The 24,159-nt window shown below is 38.9% G+C and overlaps 1 protein-coding gene across 1 annotated transcript; it reads right to left on the bottom strand.

Annotated features, from left to right (window-relative positions):
• Nucleotides 1–1,811: 1,811 nt before the first annotated feature.
• On the bottom strand, nt 1,812–16,403 carry LOC136132568 (heterogeneous nuclear ribonucleoprotein A1-like). Its single transcript, XM_065889465.1, has 2 exons — nt 16,178–16,403; nt 1,812–2,464 (listed from the first exon to the last, which is right to left on the bottom strand). The coding sequence occupies exons 1-2, from the start codon at nt 16,401–16,403 to the stop codon at nt 1,812–1,814; spliced, it is 879 nt and encodes a 292-aa protein (XP_065745537.1).
• Between the last annotated feature and the right edge of the window lie 7,756 nt (nt 16,404–24,159).

Here is a 24,159-nt window from a genome sequence, read left to right as displayed (position 1 = left end):
GTCAGATCCATTTCAAACTTCTGACTTCCAGAACTATAAAATAATAAGTCTGTGGGTTTTTTTTGTTTGTTTTTTTTGGGGTTTTTTTTTTTGTGGTACGTGGGCCTCTCACTGTTGTGGCCTTTCCCCTTGCACAGCACAGGCTCCGGACGCGCAGGCTCAGCGGCCATGGCTCACGGGCCCAGCCGCTCCGCGGCATGTGGGATCTTCCCAGACCGGGGCACGAGCCCGTGTCCCCTGCATCGGCAGGCGGACTCTCAATCACTGCGCCACCCGGGAAGCCCAGTCTGTGTTGTTTTGAGCCATTAAACTTGAGGTAATTTTCTTCTATAGCAACAGGAAACTAATACAGGGACTATAATGAAATAAGCACGGAGGACACAAAGATGAATCAGACCCCATCAATAGATTAAGGAGATCAGTGTGCAGTGGTGGTGATGTGGATTAAACAGTGACAACACACTGTTTGAAAAGTATGCACAACTGTAACAGTGTGATAGAAATAGACTCTGACCCAGTAAAGGAAGCATCTAATTCTAGCTGGGAGAGATGAAGTGGGTTCCCTTACAAAAGACAATGCTCAAGATAAGTCTCAAAAGATGGGTAGGGTCCTGCTTGGCAGACAAAAGAGGGAAATTTATTCCAGGCTGAGAGACCAAATGCCTGCAAAAATCAAAGCACTCAGACTGGAAAATCCATATTCGAGTGAATAAGAATTTGTTTAGCAAGTCTCAATATTCTAGAAATAAAGGAGCCAAAAGTTTTTATAACTGTTAGAGGTAGTTTAGGGAGAAAATGTTATCTTTATTTAAATAGAAGTTTTATGGAACATTCAAGTTCTCATCACGATATGGCAGGAATGCTTACTTCACATATGTGAATTCATCTAAGCATGTTTGGCATTTTATACCCTGACTATAAGATCTCCAAACTAAAAATACAGATAAATTAAGAGGACTCAAGAGGAAAATGAGAATAAACAGATTGATACTGGAATGCCAACAGAAATTAGCAATTGAATTTGTCCTTATCATTTAGCCATTTGCCCTCTGTTAAGTCTGCAAGTTTCTTGATGGCAAGGACTGTGGGTTTTTTTTTTTAAGAGGGTATTAAATTGCTTATTTATTACACACGATAATGGATGATACACAAGCTTCATTCCCATCTATATCTGGTACCATAATCCAATTTAGATATATTGCATAGGATGTGCCAACAATCATATATTAATAATCAAAAAACTCCATGACTTGGCTTGGGTGACCCTTTTCACGGTGAACTCCAGGTCACAACACAGTAACTGTCAGTTCAACTACACCAAGGTTTCAGAAGACAGTAGCTTCTCCACCAAAGCAGGTTGTAAATAAATTTTGAATGGAACCTGGCATCACCCTGAAGGAATACTAACTTCACACTGTTGGGGTAGTTTACCAAAATGGCTTCAGAGTAGACTAACTTTACACAGCACATTTTTTAAAAAGACACATTTATTCAGCGTCACGATCAGACTTACATTTAGCAATCAACAGCATGGGTGCAGAAAAAAGAATCTACATTAAAACCCTTTGTTGGAATGCTTTACACTTTCCACAGAACAGAAACAAATAACCTGTTATACAATTAGTCACAAATACAGTCCTCGAGGTTTTTTTGCCCATACACGTGAGTATTGTCTAAAACATGTCTTCTTTGTAGCAGCTAGGCCCTGCCACCACTGTGCTTGGCTGAGTTCACAAATCTGTTGTAACCTGTAGCTTCCCTGTCACTTTTCTGGCTCTCTTCTCCCGCTAAGCTCTGTTTCCTGGCAGTAATCAAAACCTTCTGCCACTGCCATAGCTACTGCTGCTACTGGAACCACCACAGCCACCTTGGTTTCGGGGTTTGGCAAAGTATTGGCCTCCACCGCCATAGGGGCCAGAATTTCTGCCTCCAAAGCTTCCTCCTTTCATGGGTCCAAAATTTGAAGATTGATTGTTGTAACTGCCAGAATCATTGTAGCTTCCACCACCTCCAAAATTGCTTCCGTCATTACCAAATCTATTATAGCCATCCCCACTGCCACCATATCCACCACCACTGCGGCTACCACCAAAGCCACCTCGACCACTAAAGTTTCTTCCACGACCAAAGCTGCCATTCCCACCAAAACCACCTCCACGACCACCACCAAAGTTTCCAGAACCACTTTGACCTCTTTGGCTGGATGAGGCACTAGCCATCTCTTGCTTAGATAGGGCTTTCCTTACTTCACAGTTGTGGCTATTCACAGTGTGGTATTTCTGAATGACAATCTTGTCTACAGAGTCATGGTCATCAAAGGTTACGAAAGCAAAGCCTCTCTTTTTGCCACTGCCTCGATCAGTCATGATTTCAATCACTTCAATTTTCCCCCCACACTGTTCAAAATAATCTCTTAGATGATGTTCTTCAGTGTCTTGTTTAACCGTAGGTAATTCCAGCTTTTTTAGGTGATTTCATCATTTGAAAGGACTGTGTTTTACATTTATCTCAGTATTCCTCCAGTCATATAATGCAATGCTTATACACTGGATGCACAGTAAACACTTTAAGAATCAAACCTTTAACGTGTGCAGTAGACCGTCATATAGTAATCATGATCAGAGGTGATTTTCTCTGGCACATAAAAACAGGCTAATGGTCTGAATGGAATCTCTCAACTCTTAAACTTGACATGACTATATATTACAATCCTTTTTCTTAATTTCACTAATTGAAATTGAGTGTACAATGAAGTTGTGAAACAGACAAAACATGGGAATTATAAGGGAGATACTATATATTCAGCAATTTATTTTATATCCAGTTTCTTTGTAAATTTTATAATTTACCATGTTAAGTAAGCACTGGGCTAGCACCACCACCACCTCTTCTAAGACTGTGAATTATGTTTCCCAGAATCTCCTTCCCTGTAGTGTTTTGGCTTAGAGTTTATCAGTGAGAGGAACTTCCAGGAGATCTGCAAAGTTAAAATAAAGAAGAAGGACAGGAAATCCATAGTAGCTTTTCCCACCCACTTTGCCACAGAAGACTGAAACAATTGGTAACATCATATCAGAGAATCTCAAGAATTACAGCAGCTTCCTGGTGAGATGGAGAGAAACATCTAGTTTGGCATTTACACCTGAGATATTTGGTATCAACTTTACTAATTTCAGGAGCAGCTTCTCTGACCACTACTTCCCCAGCATTTCCACAAGTCATTAACCCCCATTATATATGTTAAACTCCTACATACATAGTACATACATAGTATGGCTTCTGTTTCCTGATTGAACATTGTCTATTAGAGTATTTATGTATACTTTATCTAATATTTCCAGCAGCCCTATAGGGTAGGTGCTTTTTAAATGAGCTAAGTGAAGTTACTGGACTCTTCCACTATTCCAAAGATTTCTTTCTCAACCAGTGAGTTGCAAACTGTCGAATTCAAATAAGTCTGACTTCACTCTTTGCTCTTAACCCCTGTACCATGTAGTCACATGTGGCACTGAGCTTTAAAACTTTCTCTGTGAGAAAGATTCCAAAGAGCACTTAGAAACAAGCCTAACTACCCAAATAAAAGTATTTTATATTCAAGAATCAACCTTTTTTGAGGATAGTCTTCTCTAATACTCACTCATATCCAGACTGAGAATGGTCTTGTTTTACCAACATATGGCTTAAATATCTTTAGCTTCCTAATAAAAACAGCACACACACAGACACAGACACACACACTCACACACACACTTCCTTGTAAAGAAAAATGAAGCAATCAAAAAAGAAATACACACTCCCACCTCCACATCTGTATCCATATCCTCTTTCTGCACTTTAGTAGGGACATCTATCCAAAGCCAAGTCTTCCACTTGCCCATTAGTGCTCATCCTGTCTCACTTACTTAAGATAATTTGCAAGTATTTTTTCCAATTCTGTGGGTTGTCATTTTACTCTCTTGATGGAATGCTTTGAAGCATAAAAACTTTAAATTTTGATTGAATCCAACTTGTTTTTTCTTCTGTTACTCATGCTTTTTGGTATCACTTGTATGAATCTTTTGCCAAATTCAGATCATGAATATTTACTCCTATGCTTTCTTCCAAGAGGTTTATAGTTTTTGCTCTTACATTTAGGTCTTTGATCCCTTCTTATTTAATTTTTGTTTGTAGTCTTAGATAAGGGTTCATTCTTTTGCCTGTGGCTGTCCAATTGTCCTAGCAAAATTTGAGATTTTGTTATGTGTACTAATTTGGAATTTTTATATCTTCCTATTGAACTAAAGTACTACTTGTATAGTTTCCCTCTCTATCCTTAATGATGCTTTTTGTTATCACAGACTATATGGTTTGATGCAAATGGTGACTCACACTTTATTAAAGATTTTATATTTATCTGGAAAATCTTTTTTCGTCCTTTTAATTTCAACCTTTCTGTATCCTTATATTTTAGTCATGTCCTTTTTTTTTTTTTTTTGCGGTATGCAGGCCTCTCACTATTGTGGCCTCTCCCATTGCGGAGCACAGGCTCTGGACGCACAGGCTCAGCGGCCATGGCTCACGGGCCCAGCCGCTCCGCGGCATGTGGGATTTTGCCAGACCAGGGCACGAACCTGTGTCCCCTGCATCGGCAGGCGGACTCTCAACTACTGCGCCACCAGTCATGTCCTTTTTAAATGTCATGTTGCTGGATTTTCTTTTTATCCAATCTGAAAATCTTTCAACTAACCAATTTAGTCCATTTACATTTATTGTGATTATTAGTATATTTGGACTCAATTATATAGCCTTCCTTGCTATTTTCTATATGTTCTATTTTTTTCCATTATTCTCTTTCTTTTTCCTTCCTTTTTCAAGAATCAATTCATGTCTTTGTTTCTTTTGTTTTGTTTTCCCATTGGTTTTCTCATATAATGGAGATAGAATCAGTGTGTCTCATTTACTGAAATATCTGCAGAACCTGGAAAAGTGCCTGCCACTTGTTAGTTTCAAATAAATAGTTATTGACAGTTTGATGCCTAGAAAGCACTTTGGTTCCAGTTCTATTTAATGAGGAAAGAGGTTGATGCTCTGTTTAGTGGAAGTTTTCAAGGATTGATGTGCAAGACCTCACACTAAAAAAGGAAAGAAAGAGTAATAAACATGCATTCCCTTAGGTTTAATGAATCAGTTTATCTGTATTTTATAGCAGGCTTTAAAAATACAGCACTATAAAAGAATCATATATTTTAATCCTTCATCCAGCCCTTTTTACATGTGAGGAAACTGAAAAAAAGCGAGGTTATACATGTCCCTTAAAAGCAAATGCTGGGATTGCTCCTAATTCATGCCTGGGAAATTAAGTATTACCTTTTCTTTTGGTTAACTAAGTTGTTCCTTTTTTATTTAAAAATAAAATTAAAATAAGCCAGGGGTGCTGATCTGTGACAACTGTAGGTGATCTGTCCTGTGGGATCACTGGCAAATATCACCTTCCAAAAATTCTAGTGCTAATGATTTCTGTGACTTGACTCCAAACACTCACTGTGGTAAAGGGTTTAGTGGTTGTAAAAAAGAAGGGCAAAAAGGAAATAAAACACCGTCCACGTAATTTTCCATTTGTGTACTCTTGACTTCATTAAAATTGCATACTGATCCAATCCCTTGGTTTTGCTAATAGCTCCACAGAGCAATAGTCATTACTAGAGCATGAACACCACAATCCATTTTCTCTGATTATTGTTTTGTGATATTGCTAATTTGACAGCTCCTGCTGAACATGGGCTCATTATTTTGTGTCATTGTTTTGGGAAAAGGAATATCAAATGAGCATCAAATTAACTTACAAAGAGGCATGCAGCTGATGATAGACTAGCAGAAGGAGTAGTTTTTCTCCAGGAGTGGTAGAGAATAGCCAAATTAAAATGGTAAGGAATGAACTGCTTGACTCCTAGAAGATACCTTCTCTTTCAAGACTCAAATCCTCAGCAAGTTTTTTATGTGAATCCATAATGACATAACCCCCATCCCAAAAAAGGTGGACATGCCCACTTTCTTTTCTATGCTCTAGGGTCTGTCTTTAGGTGTCTATCTATCTATCCAGGTGCCTATGTAAGTGTCATCTATCTGTCACTACCTATCTATCTTCTATCTACCTATATTTAACTATCTACCTAGATATATTTCTAGAATCTCATATATAACACTTATTTTATATACGGGTACATCTATTCTAGACTCTGTTTTTGTCATCTAATTGTTTTTAGGGAAAAACAAACAAACAAAAAAGCCTTGCAAAATCAGGCCCCTGCCTGCCTCTCTAACCTTAATTTGCACTCTACTCTGAAGCCATACTTTACTTATTTAGGCTTCTCAAATGTACCATATTCTGTACTGCATCAGAGTTGTACAGTTCTCCCCACTCTTCATGGGAGCTATTCTAGTCAAACAGCTATTTTTGACTTCCCTCCACTTTTTTCTCCTTACTCCCCATCTCACCCCTCATGAATTCCTATTTATCATAGAAATCTGCTTAAGAAAATTTATCAAAAAAGCTTTTGTCATATCTCACCCCATTTACACAAGATTAAGTCTCCTACAGTATTCTCCTTTATGTCATTTATCACATTGTAATTCCATGCTCAATGTCTGGTACCCATGGATTTGGATTTTAGGGGGATATGTTTGTTTCCTTCAGCCCTATCTCCCCAGTAACTCTTTTAGTGCCTGACACATAGTGGTTCCCATTAAATATTTGTTGAATCAGTGAATAACTATGGCATGTTTTTTCTCAGCTGGGTACCTCTATTTTGTTTGGTTCCTCTGCTTTGAATGACCTTCTCCGACATTTTGTTTACTTGTTCTTTATGATCCAGCTTTGGCTTCTATAAGACTTCTATAAGGATCTATAAGACCCTCTAGCATATGAAGGGCTCCTAGAAGCGTTAATAGTTTTGAAGCCCAGTGTTTACCAAACTTATTTGAACACCACATTTTTGGTAACTATTTAGTGACATTTGGGGACTCAAGAGCCTAGACAGTGAATTAACCAGAGAACGCCTAGCCTGATGGTTTCAGGAATTTTAAATGGTTGGAATATAAAGTTTTGTCCTTGAATTACCTTGTACTATCTCATCTGTGCTGTGCATGAGCCTGTCTTACTGTTCATGGCAACTCCATAGAATTCTACAGTTAGCAACTGACTTCATGCTAGCCTTGCTTCTTCTGAATTTCACTTTCTTGTCTTCCTTGCTAGAATCTGGTGACTGCTGGAGAGCTGGCCACTGCTACATTCTGATTGAACAAGAATGGTGGGCAGATCTCCCTCTCTGCTCGAGGCCACCCTTGTGCCATTAAAGAGGGGGGCTTTGCTCTGTCTGCAAGCAGTCCCAGGAGCTGGCTTAGCTGCGTGGAAACCAGCCAGTCTTCCCTCTTCTAGGAGAACAGCTGCAGGTGCCCAAGCACTGGGCTGCTGACAGGCACATTACCATTTCTATTAGGAAAGCATTTGTCCCTTGCTTGTTACATAAACAATTTAAAACCTAAAGATCCCCAGAGGGGATCCATGGTGAAAACCATGTTTATTCACCCATCCATAGTGAAAACCATGTTTATAACTTATTGTCTTTATCTGTCTCCTACTGAGTTAATACTTCTTACTGTATGGCTCTAATTTTTTTTTAATCGTTTACAGTGCTTTATAAAATACAGAAATTAAATCAACCATCATTCCAACATCTAGCGACAATTACTACTAACAAATTTAGTGCCATTCCTTACTAAAATGCTTGTGTTTTTAAACATTTGCCTCACTGTATAATTTCACATTTTGCAAATTTCATTTAATCTCATTAGTACGTTCCCAATCATTCAGTAGTTTTTGAAATTGTTGATTTTAACAGCTACATAATATTCTACCCTAACATAATTTCTTTAATTTTTCCCCTGTTGTTAGTCATTTAAGTGATTTTTATATTTTGATTATTATTAAAAACCTGAAGTGAACACACTTATAGATAAATGTTTGATGATATTGTTGGGATAGATTCAAACAAGAAAAAATTGTTGTTCCAAAGGTTATGAATGGTTTTCGATATATAGACTTACAGATTTCCAAAATGTTTTAAAGACCAAACACAAACAATACTGATTGACTGCTCTGTGCCCTACAATTGCATTTCCTCACCAAATACTTACTAAGCACCTAATGTACATCTATGTGCTGGGCTGTGTTAACCCTCTGGGGTGGTCTGTGTCCCCCAAATAGCCTTCTACCTGCTGAGAAGCATCTGCGTGGTAGCCACACCTCCCTGCCCCTGGCACTAGGGGTCAACTCACTGCAGCCTCTCACTCAGCCACCATCACTCCTGTTGCCTGGAACCTCTGCCTTGCACTGGACCCCTCACTACCCTGCCTGCTACCTAGCCTTTCTTGGGCAGGGTTGCAAATCAGCCCTCAGGCTGAACTCCCATTCATGTCACAGGACTGAGGGAACTGAGTCTGGGGCAGGCAGTTCGACTCCAGATTCCACTACACTGAGAAAGATGCATCGAACAAAACAATCAAGGTCTCTGTTCTAACAACGCCTAGAGCCTAATTGGGATGGTATGTATAAAACAAAGAGACATATGAAGCAAATAATAAAATAAAGTATAATGAAGATATAATTAGGAAAGTAATAAGTTGCTGATGTTGTTTTTGCCAAATTCCTAGACCAAAAATATCAGCTCATTATTATTTTTTTTTAACAACTCCATTGGAGTATAACTGCTTTACAATGGTGTGTCACTTTCTGCTTCGTAACAAAGTAAATCAGCTATACATATACATATATCCCCATATCTCCTCCCTCTTGCGTCTCCCTCTCACCCTCCCTATCCCACCCCTCTACGTGGTCACAAAGCACCAAACTGATCTCCCTGTGCTATGCAGCTGCTTCCCGCTAGCTATCTATTTTACATTTGTTAATATATATAAGTCCATGCTACTCTCTTACTTCATCCTTACCCTGCCCCCTCCCTGTGTCCTCAAGTCAATTCTCTACATCTGCGTCTTTATTCCTGTCCTGCTCCTAGGTTCTTCAGACCTTTTTGTTTTTTGGTTTTTTTTAGATTACATATATATGTGTTAGCATACGGTATTTGTTTTTCTCTTTCTGACTTACTTCACTCTGTATGACAGTCTCTAGGTCCATCCACCTCACTGCAAATAACTCAATTTCGTTTCTTTGTATGGCTGAGTAATATTCCATTGTATATATATGTGCCACATCTTCTTTATCCATTCATCTGTCGATGGACACTTAGGTTGCTTCCATGTCCTGGCTATTGTAAATAGAGTTGCAATGAACATTGTGGTACATGAGTCTTCTTGAATTATGGTTTTCTCAGGGTATATGCCCAGTAGTGGGATTGCTGGGTCGTATGGTAGTTCTATTTTTAGTTTTTTAAGGAATCTCTATACTATTCTCCGTACTTTCGGCTCATTATTTTTTTATTTGGATTATTTTTATAGCTAATCATTGGTTTCACATATTTTTTAAATCTCCCCTATAATTTGTTCAGATCCTTTATAGATAGAATCCTATATATAGAATATATAGATTTTTGATTGACTAAATTTGTTCCTTATATATTAATGACATTACCTTTTGTCACATGATTGCAGCAATTATATTTTAGTTTGCCAATTTATCTTTTGAGGATAATATTTGCAATTATTATGTGTGGCTTTGATTTTTATACATTCAAATATCTAAATTAAACATTTCAATCTTTCCTCCATTATTATCCCATGCTTAGAAAGTCCTTATTCATTTCATAATAACTTAAAAGATGATGTTCTGCACCTATGGTTTCCCAGACATTTCTTCCTAGTCAGAAGAGCTTGTTGTAAAGTATGGTAGTCATATTATCAGTATAAAAACAGCTAGTATTGAGAACTCACTCTGGGCTTTATCTCATTTAATTCTCTCAACAACCTCATGAAGGGAGTATTATTATCTGCAGGTTACAGGTAATAAAAATGAACACAGAGAGATTAAGAATTTGGCTCAGGGCCAGACACTGAGGCTGGTTTGAAAGCTTGCATTTTCTTTTTTTTCATGTTTACATACAGTATGTTGCTATTGGTCATTCTTACTCCCATTTGTTTAACTGTGTACCATCTTTTCTTTCTGGGAGATTTTTTAATCTACTCTTTTTTTCTTTATTGTAAAATCTCAAGATGAGGTGGTTTGATGGATGTCTTTCATACTGATCTGGGCAAACAAAATTTAAATTTGAAAACTTCCCTCCTTCAATTATGGAACCTCTTGATTACATCATTTAAAATAGCGTTATCTCCATTTCTTCCTGTTAATTTAGGCTTTGACCTTGATTTTGGAGGTTTTTTGAAATATCCTGAGACCCCAGCCTTTAAATTCCCATTTGAGTGAGGCACTAACAGTCACGCAGGAGATTCAGGTGCATGACACGACTTTTTAGCAAGTGGATAGACAGCACTGCAACGTGATCTAGCAGAGGTACCTCTTTCCTGAGGTGACCCCAAATGTCCGCCACCTCAAAAGTGAGAAATGTCTTTTTCTAGAGCAGTCACTCCAGAAAAATAATACTTCATTTTCTTGCTTTGGTGACTGGAAGGGCACATATTTGATGGCCTCTGTTCTTGGAGCAGGGATGACAAGTGAGCCCAACAGTCTCGTGATTCTCGTGCACCTTTTCACTTACTCCCTGCATCTTCAATAAGCCTCACCACCACATTCCAAGCCTTGAGTTTAATTTCTTCAGAGAACAGACATCTTCTACCTGCTAGGGTTGGGGAAAGGAGAGTCTCTTGGCGCTTTGCTTGATGAGGAAGAGATCCAAGGTTTCACCTTCACTGTAGACAATCAGTCCCCACTTGGGTCTTAGGTCCAAGACTCAGCCCACCTCACACGCCTCTGATGCATCCAAATTTCAAGCTGTTCTGGGACCCTCTGGAGTAAATCATGACTTTATCTTTATTCCTCCCTCCAGGCACTTAGGTTTTAGCTTTCTCTGTTCTACTAGTTGGGGAATAAAAAGTTATTAAAATAAGAACTACTATATAAATTATTTCTTTTTTTCAAATAGTTGGAGAAAGAGGTCACAGGTGTGTTTTCAAAAATAATTTATATTCTGAACCATAGAAAACCTTTGCCCCCAAAATGCATAGAGATTTCTACTTATTGTTGTATGTGGTAGTTGCTAAGGGAACCCTACCCACTCTATCAACCATCCTTTGACCAGATAACATTTTTTAAAAGGAAAATTTTTATTTTATGTTATGGTAAAAATTAACATTTAAATACTTGGATGGTTGAATAAGAAGAGCAAAACTGAAAAATGAAAATTGATACAGGAAAGACATAAATGATAGGAAGCTCTATTTTTCATGGCTCTGCAGAGCATATTTTCAGAGCTGGGTGCATAGTTGGCCCTTAATCACACTGTGAATTGGCCAAACATTATTCAACAACCAAATTCATTTTTTCTTGCTTGTTTTCCAGGTCTGTTCTAAAGCAGGCATTAGAGGCTATCAAGTCCAGAGCTCACCCTGATCAGCACTTGAACAAACTTCTTAGAGGTGATCAACATATCTTTCAGAACACTGAGACCTCTCATAAGTGCGGTAGAGAATTTATCTCTCTATTACCATCAAAAGCATTGTTACGTGTCTGTGTTGCAATGCTTTGCTGGCTAAAACATGGTAAATAATAACATTTCTCTGACAGTATATTGAATTAGCTTCATATACCCTATAAAGAACATAGGTTTTGGAGTCATAAAATTGTATAAGGAGCCAAATTCCACTGCCACTTAGAAGCCCTGTGACTGGATAAATGAGCCTTTCTGAGTTTCAGTTTAGCTGAACACTGTAGATAAGGGTAATAACAATTTGCACTGTGTCCTCTGAATTCCTACTCCATGACCAGCACACTCTCCTATTTTCTCAGTATTTTTTCTCAAAGGTCCCTCCACCTCCTTACTCTAACTGAATGCTGGCCATCTCCCAGGAATACTTGCTATCAGGTAGAGGTATCTATTTTCACATATTCTTTAAGCTCACACCTGGATAGTGGGTGACCAGCTTCCTCCTGTCCAGACACTACCATACCATTGCCTCCTCCCCTTGCTCTTCTAAGAGCCCTTCTTACTAGGAGGTCTATCCATGCCATTAGCATTTAGCACTTTGCTCTCAACATCACTGGCTTCTACTGACCTCCTTGTCAATTCCCTTCCTTTATTGATTCTTCAAGACCTGGGTCACAATCTCCTCACACCTTTCCTGACAGTATTTTAAGTAACTTTAATATTTATAAGAACAGCTCTAATACCCTGACTTCTCAGCTCCTTGAGCCCTTGATCTTCTTCCAACATCATTTTGATTAATCTCTCAGGATGCTTTTAATTGCTCCTGTGGCTCAGCCAGAAGAGAGGCTAGTGCTTGGGGAAACAGGGATGAGAGCTAATAACAGTGACTGCTTTGTGCCAAAATTGCATGTGTTAAATGCAGAAGAATATTTCAAAAGTAATTTCAAAACAAGACTACTTGGCTCAACTACAACTATTCTATTTTTGACAGGTCTTACAATCTGGGTACAAGATCAAGAACTGGGGACACAGGAAAACACTGACCTGTGGAACAAAAGTGGCGCCTTTCCATGGGTAGAAAACATTTTGTGAGGTTTTAAATAAGTCATATTTATCTCTTGAATTTCTCATGGAACAAAACTACAAACTGTTACGAATTTTAACCAAAAATGTGTATTCTCTTTTGTGAATTTCTCAAAACAGAATTCAACTCTGGGCTGCTAATAAATCAAATAGAGATAAGTAATAGAAAATAAATACAGTACTCTCTTGGTATCTATAAATTGAATACCTCCTATAAAATCTACAACATCCACGATGTACAGTAATTTGCAAGGTGGTTAATGAAACCTACCTCATAAATCTCTTGTAATGACTAAGTGCAATCGTGTGAAGAGAATTGCCAAATTTGAATTTTGACCATGCCAGGCTTTTGTGCAAATGTGGTCTCTTGGGGTTGAATGAGCTGAGCAAATCACAAGGAGCCACCTCTCAAAGATTTTTGCTCTAGAACCTGAGAATTTGACATTCCACCTTCAAAATATACCCTGAATTCAACCCCTTTTGCTCACCTCCACCACAGCACCCCTCATATAGGAAGAACCTTTCTCTCTTGCCTGGATCAGGGCAGAGCTTTTTAGCCGGTCTCTTCTCTTGCCCACAAGAGGTCTATTCCCCAGATGGTAGCCCTAGAGATCCATTTACAAATGTAAATTTGATTATGTTCTCTCCACTCCCGCCCCAAACACGCACACCTCAAAATCCTCCAGTGCTATCCCATCACACTACAGAGAAAATTCCAACACTTTATCATGACTGAAGAGGACTTCTCCCTGGCCAGGCCTCTGGCCACCTTGTTCTTCCTCCACCCTTGCCATTCACCACACCTGACACTTTATGATATGTCTCGATTTGTCATCTCTCTTACCCACTAGCTTGTAAAACATTTTGGCACAGGGAGTTTTTGGCTGTTTTGGTCACTGCTGTAAACTTGTGCCTTAAAACAGTGCATGGCACATAGGAAGCACTGAAAACATATTTGTTGAATGAATTAATAAGTTTCCTAAATTCAGTTTCACGGCACATCAGCCATATTCTCTGGTGGTTACATTCTAGATCTAGCTCTCACCAGAAACCATCTTACCTCAAAATACAAAGTCCTATTGCTACTGCTGGTTTTGTCAAGTAGTCTTATAGAAACAAGACTTTCACCTCTTTTAGACCCTCAATCCATTGGCTCTACCACTTACTCTAGACTTTACATCCTCTTGATCCAGCTTTAATTTAAAGATCCATCAAGGTAATCACTCCTTTGCATCAACCAGCAAACGCTTTATGCTCCCATTACACTCACCCAGAAAATCCACAGGCTGAGATCCAAAGGTTTATCTTTTTTTGTGTCTACATTCATGCAATTAAGTTTTGCAAGAACAAAACCTTATAACTGGCCAGTTTGGTATCACTACAAATTCTTGATCTTCAAAGGGGTTCTCAGTACTTCCTAGAAACCCTGTGCTGTTTTTTTTCTTTTAAAGTACGAGTACTTTCCTACTCTCAGCAAGAAAGATTTCACGTCTCTTCTATCGTTTCTAATCTCCTGCCTTCATTAATCTCCTTTCCACTTTTAGTTACTATTCCACTAATATCATATTCCACTGAAATATTAGTCCTCACAAACTAATGTGCTACAAATTTTCATGGTCAAATCTATAAACCTAACCTGAATCTGTCCCCATCTTCTCCTTCCTCCTCTTTCAAAGGAGAAATACCCTGCAAATGTTCATGCCTTCCTCTGTTCCCCTTATCATCCTTATCTCACCTTTCCAGGGCTCTACTTCCTTGGTTATCTCTTCTCCTGCATTACTACTGTTTCAACTGGATCATTGCAATGAGAGTAGAAATCCACTGCATAATTTTTCACATTTAAATATAGCTTACTTGCCTCCATATCTTTTTCTAGCTACTCCACCATTAATCTACTTCCCTTCCTGAAGTTTTGGATGCAGTTTTTTTTAAAAAACTCTTTTTCTACTGCCTCACCTCCCAATCACTCTCCTACACACTCCGATTGGAATTTAATCCCCATCAATCAAAGATGTTCCGGCCAACATCACATCCACTACCCTATTGTTAATTCAGATGGAGGCTTTCTAGTACTCATCTTGTTAAACACTCTTGTCCGCTCTCCCATACTTCCCTCTTATCTCTCGCATTCTGTGAAACTTTCTCACTTTTCACCTGGCCACTTTTCACTTTTTTTTTTGCGGTATGCAGGCCTCTCACTGTTGTGCCCCCCCCCCCACTCCCCCCCCCGTTGCGGAGCACAGGCTCCAGACGCGCAGGCTCAGCAGCCATGGCTCACGGGCCCAGCCGCTCCGCGGCACGTGGGATCCTCCCGGACCGGGGCACAAACCCGTGCCCCCTGCATCGGCAGGCGGACTCTCGACCACTGCACCACCAGGGAAGCCCCACTTTTCACTTTTTACCTTTCTCTTACTTGCTCCACTCCTCCTACCAGAACTCTAAGCATTGGAATCTCTCAGGAGTTATCCAGTGCCTCATTTGTTTTCAATGTCTCCTTCAATTTATCTTTTAAATTTTAATTTCACTTCTTGCTGTGGCTTTAAATGCTATCTACGTGCTGATAGTTAAAACTTTGTTAGGTCTAGCGCAGACCTCCCCATGAAGTGATGGTCTTAATTATTTATTGCTGACCTGATATCTGCAGCTGACAGGCTTCTCAAAATTCACATGTTCAAAAAAAGACATAAATCTGCCTCTTTGTTAATCCTCCCTATTTCTGTAAATGGCCACACTGTCCACCCAGACTGTTATTTAAGCCAAACCTCCAGGAGTCATCTTTCAAACTATTATTGTCCTTACTCATCACAACCAAGTACTGTCAACTTCATCTCTCATATTTATCTAGACTCTCCCCATCTTTGTCCATATCTACTGCTATCACTCTAGTCCAGATGTCATCATCTTCTTCCTGCACAACTTCCCTTCTTGTCTTCCTGCTTCTATTTCTGGTCCTCATGGTCCATTCTTCACACAGTAGCCAAAGTCATCCTTTCAAAATGCAGGCAGAATCATATCGCTCCTTCTCTAACAAAACCCTTTGTTGGTTCCACTGTGCTTAGTCTTGTCCACTTAGTCTCACCATTCTCATCTTACATCCCCCTCATCTGTGCTCACTAGGCTCTGGCCACACCTGGACTCCTTTCTGTTTCTTAAAACTATGTTCATTTTAGCCTTAGGATGTTTCCCTTGCTGTCCCTCTGCCAGGAATATTCTATCCCAAATTCTGACAGGGCTGCTTTATTCTTGTTGTTCAGACCTCAGCTCACATATCAACCCCCTGGAGAGTATTTCCTGACCACCTAAAGTTCTTCAGTCTGAAATCCTGAGTGTCTGTAAGAATCCAATATCAGGGTCATCATTTGCTTTTCCATATATAATTAGAAGTTCAATTACAGCTTATGGTATAAACTTTTGTCCACAACATAATAGGAGCAGAAATTTGCTCAAGTGGTTGCAAACTCCAGCTCTAAAATAATTCGGGTTATAATTGCGATTTCTTGTTTTACCATTGAAACATAATTGAATCTTGACAACATGATTGTAATCAAAGAAGACCCACAAGTGCACATAATCAATGCGGCCAAGCATCCAGATGACCGCATTCAAGACGACCACATAGAAGAGGACACCAGGATCCTCTGCAGTTCCATCAACATTAAGCAAGTGCAAATTAGATGCCTTCTGTGTCATTCTCTTGAGCAGCTTGGTTCCAACTGTGTTAAAAGTGATCATTGATCCCCTGAAGAACCATGGTAGATAAATTAGTTTCAGCTTGGTGTTATTTTGTATACAAACAGACTAATTCGCAAAAACCTTAGGCATCATAGATTGTGCATAATGTAGTAGACTAGCTTAATTACTTTTAAATGATCAGTGAGAAACCCAAACCAATATGAAAATAATGTGAAAATAAGAACTACAATGACAGCAATTATGAAGTAACAGTGAACTCAGTTATCCCAATCCTGTTTAACAAATAAGACTGGTTTAAGGGAGGATGGTGAGCAAAATAGCCATATATAAAGAAGGTGGTCAGACATAAATACCCAATAAATGCTTCACTGACCAAGAGATTGACGGCAGAAGAACCTTATATAAGCTATAATATGTGGAGTCAGGCCAGACAGGAAAGAAGTGAAATATACTCAGAGACTTGTCCTCTGAGAGAACACTGGAAGCCTCCGACACCCCAGCCCACTCCAGGACAGATAGCTCTCGGACTGATCCTGTTGTCGATCCTACAATTTAACTGAATTCCAGTACTTCTGATAAGGACTTTATACCAAGGCTTGTGGGATCCTAGGATTGGGGCTGCTGTGGACTGAATGGCCCCCTTTTAGCTATACCCTATGCTGGGGTCATATTCTGAGCCCTAAGTTGGCTCCAGAGTCAAGTAGGTAAGACCAGTTAAGGTGCTGCCTCTTCATCTCTGCACTTTCACCACCAACACTCGAGAACCAAAGTCAGGGCAGTTTGCTAATGAAACAGGGAAAGAAGAGTCCACTGAATAATTCTCTTAAATCACACACACACACACACACACACACACACACAGTTGCTTTTGTGTTAATTAGCTGTTCAACAGGGAGTTGAAATTCTCAATAAACATGTCCTGGAACAACTACCACCTCTCCCTGTAAAATAAGTAAATAGTCTCATCAGAAAGAGAAGTTGGTGGCATCTGGTTGCCAGGAATAAATAAAATCTCCCATCTGGTGAAAGGCTTTTGAAATCCCACTTCCTGTTCAGATTGTCACTGTAACTGCAGCTGGATGATAATACCCTGAGTATTACAAGCAACCTGCTCAGATCCTTTCAGTGAAGCAGCGTCATTCAGTTTTACCAATAAAAAATGGATATTTTCTTGCTATGCTGAGATCTAACAATCTTTACTTCATAAGGTTATGACTTACCACAAACCAGATGAATAAATTAAAATATTCTACTTATGGAGAAGGCATAATCAACTGTCCTTTTCTAAAATGTATTCTATCTTATCTAGTCACTATTTTTCCATGAAACAACAGCAGGAATTTGAGTGGTAACAAAAACTCTTCCTAAATGTTCAATACAGTGTAAGAGCACTCTAAGTACAATTAAGTGTTTAGGGGAAAAGTGACATTTTTTCAAGTGTCATTAATTTCATTAATTAATCCATTATCTACTTTTACTCTGATAAGCTGAGTTCTCTCTGATATACCTTGTCTAAGCACCTGCTTAGAAGGTTCTAAGTCCTAACAGAGTTACTGGGAAATAGCAACACTCCCCAAATAAATGGAAACTTGCCAGTGTGTCCTTTGATTGAATCAAAGGTTAATTAACTGAGGAACAGTTGCACTAATTGGTGACACACTGTATTTTACTATTTTTCTAGAACTGATTATTTGAGAAGTAAACAGACGTAAATGACTGAGCAATGGCTAGATACATCAACTACTAAAAGATTTCCATATATATTTAATTAAATTGACCTTAAGCCTTCCTGTAATGTTTATTTCAACAAATATCTCACTGTGTGATCACTTCTGGAATATTTGTATGATTTGAAGCACCTTTTAGGTATAATCGGCATTCAAAATATCATTAAACTTTACTGTTTGTGTATCATTAGTGTCTGTAAAATACATTACATTGGGCAAATGATAGCAAAGAGATACATTTCATTTACGTGGTTCCCATCTCACATTGCCAATTACCAATAGACTGCATTAATTATTTATCATCTCAAGTTGGCTTTATATCAAATATTTTACCATTTATGTATATCAAAAATTGAAAGGGTAATTCTTTTATTTTCTCCCTTTCTTAGGAGAAAAATATTTAGAGAATGCGGACAAACTTCTTAATTAAATGCAAAGGAAAACTGAGATAGAAAGAAATCTTCCCCAAAAGGAGATTATTTGATAAGAACTATTTCGCAAAACGAAGGAGGTCATTTCAATCCAAATGTTGAAGATTCTATAGTCCTATTTGCAATTAACTGAATAAAATTTAAGGTTTGTATGCCTGTCAGAGTGTTTGTTTCATTTTAGTATACAATTTTAACAAATCGATATAAACAGATGGGGATAAATCAGCTGGAACTAACCTTGACTTCAGGATTTTTTAATGGACAAGGGACTAAGTCTATAACAGGAAGTGGAAATGACACTCTGTCCCATTCCTTTAATCTGTCTTTCATATCAACCTTACTGCCAGTTTTGCTGTCTCCTGTGGATATGTACATTTCATCCACTGATCCTCTTTAAACATTCTCCTTTTCTGCAGTCATCTCTTTAGCGTGAATTAAGAAGTGACTCGTTCTTATGTATTTTAATGAATATCAGTGGTTCATACAAAATAAAAGATTTTCAAATGAAAAGGAAGAAAATAGCATTTGACTTTCCATCATTTATACACCGATAATCCAGCCTGAATTTTCCTTGCCCTTTTTCTTTCTTTCTTCTCTCTAAAACATCTCATTTAATGGCTGCTGGCCTCTCCACTGATTCTTTTTTTTTTTTAAGATTTATTTAAAAATTTTTTATTATTTATTTTTGCCTGCATCGGGTCTTAGTTGCGGCATGTGGGCTCTTCGTTGTGGTGCGCAGGCTTCTCCCTAGTTGTGGTGTGCGAGTTTTCTCTTCTCTAGTTGTGGTGCAAAGGGTCCAGGGTGCATGGGCTCTGTAGTTTGCAGCGCATGAGCTCTAGTTGAGGCACGCGAGCTCAGTAGTTGTGGTGCGTGGGCTTAGTTGCCCCAGGACATGTGGGATCTTAGTTCCCGGACCAGGGATCGAACTCACGTCCCATGCATTGTCAAGCGGATTCTTAACCACTGGACTCCCAGGGAAGTCCCTCCATTGGTTATTTATAGTGTTACTGATCAAATTTTAGTGTTACATGGGACGCCTTTTTTAAAAAATGTGGATTCCTTGGCTCCGCCTCCAGACATTCTGAATCAGTAAGTGTTGAGTGGAGCCCAGGAATCTGAAATGTTTTAATAAACATTCCCAAGTAATATTAATGAAATAGAAAGCAGACCATACACTGAGAAACCCTGAAATAAAAAACAAATAAATGCAACTATTTTTTTTTTTTTTTTTTGCGGTACGTGGGCCTCTCACTGTTGTGGCCTCTCCCGTTGTGGAGCACAGGCTCCGGATGCACAGGCTCAGCGGCCATGGCTCACGGGCCCAGCCACTCCGCGGCATGTGGGATCTGCCCGGACCGGGGCACGAACCCGTGTCCCCTGCATCGGCAGGTGGACTCTCAACCACTGCGCCACCAGGGAAGCCCAATAAATGCAACTTTTAATTAATCCCAACTAAGTCCTAGCAAGCTTGCACTAACTCTTGAAAAATAAAGGGCATACAACTTCTAATTGAAACAATCAGCTTTGATTGACCTTAGAAATCAGGAGATCAAACATGTTCAGTATGGCTTTTCCAATTTTATTCAAATTTTGGTTAAAATATATTACTAGGATCCAGAGTGCTACTGTTAACTAAAATGAGGCATAAGGAAATTGAGACCCAAATAAGCCATCAAAATCCAATTTTGAAAAGAAAAGAAACTGATCATTTACTTTATCCTATGTTTTTTATTTGCAAGAGGCGAATGGAACACCATGTTCTATGGAACAATATAGACACTAATTAGCATTCTTCTATCATCTGTTTGCTTTAAGAAACACACTCTCATCAAACAATTTACTTTCCAGAATATAGTCTCAATGTAAAACATTTTAATTTCCATTTTTAAAAAACCTTGGAACTACTGTAGAAATGGGCTAGTGAAGGCTACTCACATTGGATATCTCCAGGAACAAAGAAAAGACTTCCAAGGTTGCCTTTATCAGTCTAAGGTAACAAATAAATAAAAACCCTGACAAGTGGAATAGACCTTGTTTCCAGTTTAAAAAAAAAAAAAAACCCTAGAGAAAATACCAATTAAGAATTATTAGAAGATGGAGAAATGTGTGGCTCTAGGCTTCAAGAAGAGTTTTGTAAGTTATCCCAGCATCAGGGAGAAGTATGGCTAGAAAAGGCAATTTCCAAGATGCATTTGGTTAACTTTTCAATTGTGCTAGAACAAACCCCACAGGTAATCGTCCAATCTGGAATTCTCTCCCTTAAATCCTGCTTTTCTCCTCTCAAACCATCTCACACCCTGACTTAGTCTCCTCTATCTCTTTTGCCTAATTATCTACAGAGAGAAATTGCTTTAACAATCTACAGAGAAATAAAAAAAAAAAGTGATAAGTAATAGTCCCTTAGGAAACACTGAGAATCTTAAGAACCGTAAGACAAAGTCTGGGAACCTCTGTTTCAAAGGAATTCAGTCCACCAGCCAGTGAGGTGATGGAACTGACATTCAAACCCAGGCCAGCCTGATGACAACATTCTTGAACTTCCCACCTCCTCATCCCACCATCACTGACTGCCTCTCTGAGTGTTAGCAAACAGAATGGTTTTACCCCATTTTGTGGTGAGATACAGGCTTCATCTCTCACATGACTAGCTCGTAGTACCCAAAGTCTAAGCAACTTGCTGGAAAAAAGGGAGTCAACCTAGTCACTTGGTATCAACTGGATCATAGATTAGGTCATTTTTCCTGAATTTGATTTTCTCTTTTCTGAAATCAATCAAGGCATATGATCAACATTAATACACTGGTTAATGAATTGCTTGACAACATATGAGCTATTTAAGGATAATCATTATTCTACCTTGCTACTGATAAAAAATTCACCATGTAAACCTTGAAATGCTCAGAAATAAAACAGTAGAAATAATAAAACAAAAAATAATAGATAGTATTAATGTGTACTTTTTATATGGCAGTCATTGCCTTAGGCATGAATTAATTACAAACTTCATTATGTCATGAAGTGTATACTATTTTTATTTCCACTTTGCAAGTGAGTAAACAGAAGCTCAGAGCAAGTAAGTGACTTGTCCAATGTTATATTAGGAAGTGGTAAAAGCAGGTTTGAAAGCATCCATTTTTCACTCCATTGCCCACACTCTCAATTAATAGGTCCAACCAGTGGGGCAGTTTCTCCTGAGTAAGCTCATCACTGAGTCTTTCTTGTAATGAAATCTGCTGCAAATGAGTTAAGAAGACAAGGGGTTGATATTCTACTGTTGGCTGTGTCAGGAAACAATGCAGAACCAATCCTGTTATTCACCAAAGCATTAAAAATAGAAGCAAAAACTGTGTAATAATCTTCAAGAACTGTCAATAGGCCTCTTCAGGAGGCTTCCGGTGCTGACGTCTGACCGGCCCTGCCAACAGTGTCACGGCAGTCTGCACAAATGATTACACAGAAGGCTTAGAAAGGAATCGAAATGAATAATTTCATAGTTCCTCCAAAGCAATGTCATGTGCTTACATCAGATACAATCACAGCGATACCTTATATGAATATCTAGCGTGGGCGGGGAAGGAGATGATCCAAATACATAAGTTTAGGTTGGGGGAGGACAAGGACACTGGGTATTGACCCCTCTAATAACAAAATTTTACAATTTATTCTTAAGAAATCTTTTAAGATACTAATCAGGCTCTGATATATGTGTGCATTTATATGTATCTATTATACACATATATATACAAATATCAGTGTTTTCCCCCAGAGAATGATGAATATGAGTTAATATTATCTAAATAATTTAAGAGTCTTGCTCAGCATTAATTATTGAATGGTTCTGTAATACGGTGATTTTCTCTGTAAGTACCAAGGTATAAATTCTTTCATCACATATAGCATATATTTATTAACGGCCTACCCTGTACCAGGCACTGGGACTACAAATATTAAAAGACATAAGCTTTACTTTCAAAGAGTTTGGAGATCTGTTGAGAGGAGCTAAAAATTGGCTACATGCTGTAAGAGCTGTGCTCATTCATACAACACACATTTATTGAATGATTATTATCTACCAGGCAATATTGAAGATGTTAGGAATACAAAGGTCATTTAGGCAAAATCCCTGTTTTAAAGTTGCACACAAGCAGGTAGAGAGTCCATGGTGTCCTGGAAATAGAGCAGCTAACTGGAAGGATCTTCAGAGAATATGTGACCTGGGCAGAGTAGCAAAGATAACTAGAAACTTGCCAGGGGGATAAAGGAGGAGCTGATTGGACAGAGGATTTGCAAGTATAATGGTGCCAGTAGGAATAACACAGTCTCCCTGTGGCTCAATGGCAGGAGATGCTACTGAAGTCCAAGCCTTAAGCATGAATGGTCCTCTCTGTGGTGAAGTTTGCAATGAACCTACTGAGCAACTGGGACTGGTGGCCATTTCTTCTTTATGTTAAAACTTCTCAAAGCACTGTCCTCCAGCATCATCAGGAAGCTGGTAAAAAATGTAAAATGCAGAATCTCTGGCCCTACTCCAGACCTACTGAGTCAGAATCTGCATTTGAACAAGATCCCCAGGTGTTTCTTGCACATTCAAGTTTGAGAGGGGCCCCTCTGGGCCAGTGATACCGAACTTTGGCTGTAACCCTGGAATCACCTGTAAAAATACACTCATGCTCTGTTCCCACCCCAGGGACCTTCATTTGTTTACTTTTTCCCTGGGGCCAGAACATACTCATAATTTTCAAATTTCACTAATGTGCAATCATAGTTCAGAAGCACTGACCCAGGACAATAGATCCTAAATTTGCCAACATATGAGAACCACCTGAGTGGTGCCCCTTCCCAGACATAATGCACCACAGTTCCTAAAGATGGATGGGGTTTGACAATCTGTGTGTGTGTGTGTGTGTGTGTGCATGCACACAGCTGTGTGTTTGTGTAAGACTCATTTGCATGGCCAAGTTTTTGAACAAATGATCAAAGAAGAAAGGCATAAACAGGAATTCACAATCTACAGAATCTCGGCACACGAGGAAGACCAAAAGTTTTAAATGTATAGTAAGAACCTGCTCCATTTCATTTACTGGGTTGTTTTGAGGATTATTGGGTTACATATGTGCAAAAACTGTGTAAATTATAAAAATATTATAGAATTGACAATCTGGACCTAATATATACACGGAAAGTTAAAATGTTCAAGTGAATGGCATGATCTTGTGTCTACTGTATCTGCTTGATGGAAAATGGCAATGGTTCCTCAAGCTTTCCTCGTTCTACCTCTCTGAGAACTACAATATCCACTCCCATAGTCTGGGTAGGGCCGCCACTCACAAATATAACTAACTATTACGAAGCGCATATTATCATCAGACACAGCACACGTGCAATGAGTGGTAATGGGGTATCAGCAGCAGCGCGTATAGAAGAGGTGGGAAGGAGTACGTATGAATTTAGCAGACACCGTGCGTGCAAATCTTCCAGAAGCAGCTAGACACTGGTTGTATCTGAGGGTACCTAATGCTGTAGAAACCCTCAAGGGAAAAGGATCAAGGCCATTGACAGCCATTCCCAATGTTAGCTGTTTAACACTAAGTATAGATGTCCACATATAAAGTTTATGAGAGTTTTTAACCAGCGTTC

Source organism: Phocoena phocoena, chromosome 13, assembly GCF_963924675.1.
Source record: "Phocoena phocoena chromosome 13, mPhoPho1.1, whole genome shotgun sequence".
In the NCBI taxonomy this organism is placed as follows: domain Eukaryota; kingdom Metazoa; phylum Chordata; class Mammalia; order Artiodactyla; family Phocoenidae; genus Phocoena; species Phocoena phocoena.
The sequence above is the reverse complement of the archived record's forward strand: the minus strand, read 5'-3'. Positions and strand labels throughout refer to the sequence as shown.

Bases quoted from the DNA above. Each gene is read 5' to 3' on its own strand.
- LOC136132568 (XM_065889465.1), bottom strand. From the start codon at position 16,403: ATGATCACTTTTAACACAGTTGGAACCAAGCTGCTCAAGAGAATGACA. The intron at 2,465-16,177 runs GTAAAACAAGAA...GAAATCACCTAA, and splicing joins GATTCAATTATGTTTCAATG to AAAAGCTGGAATTACCTACG.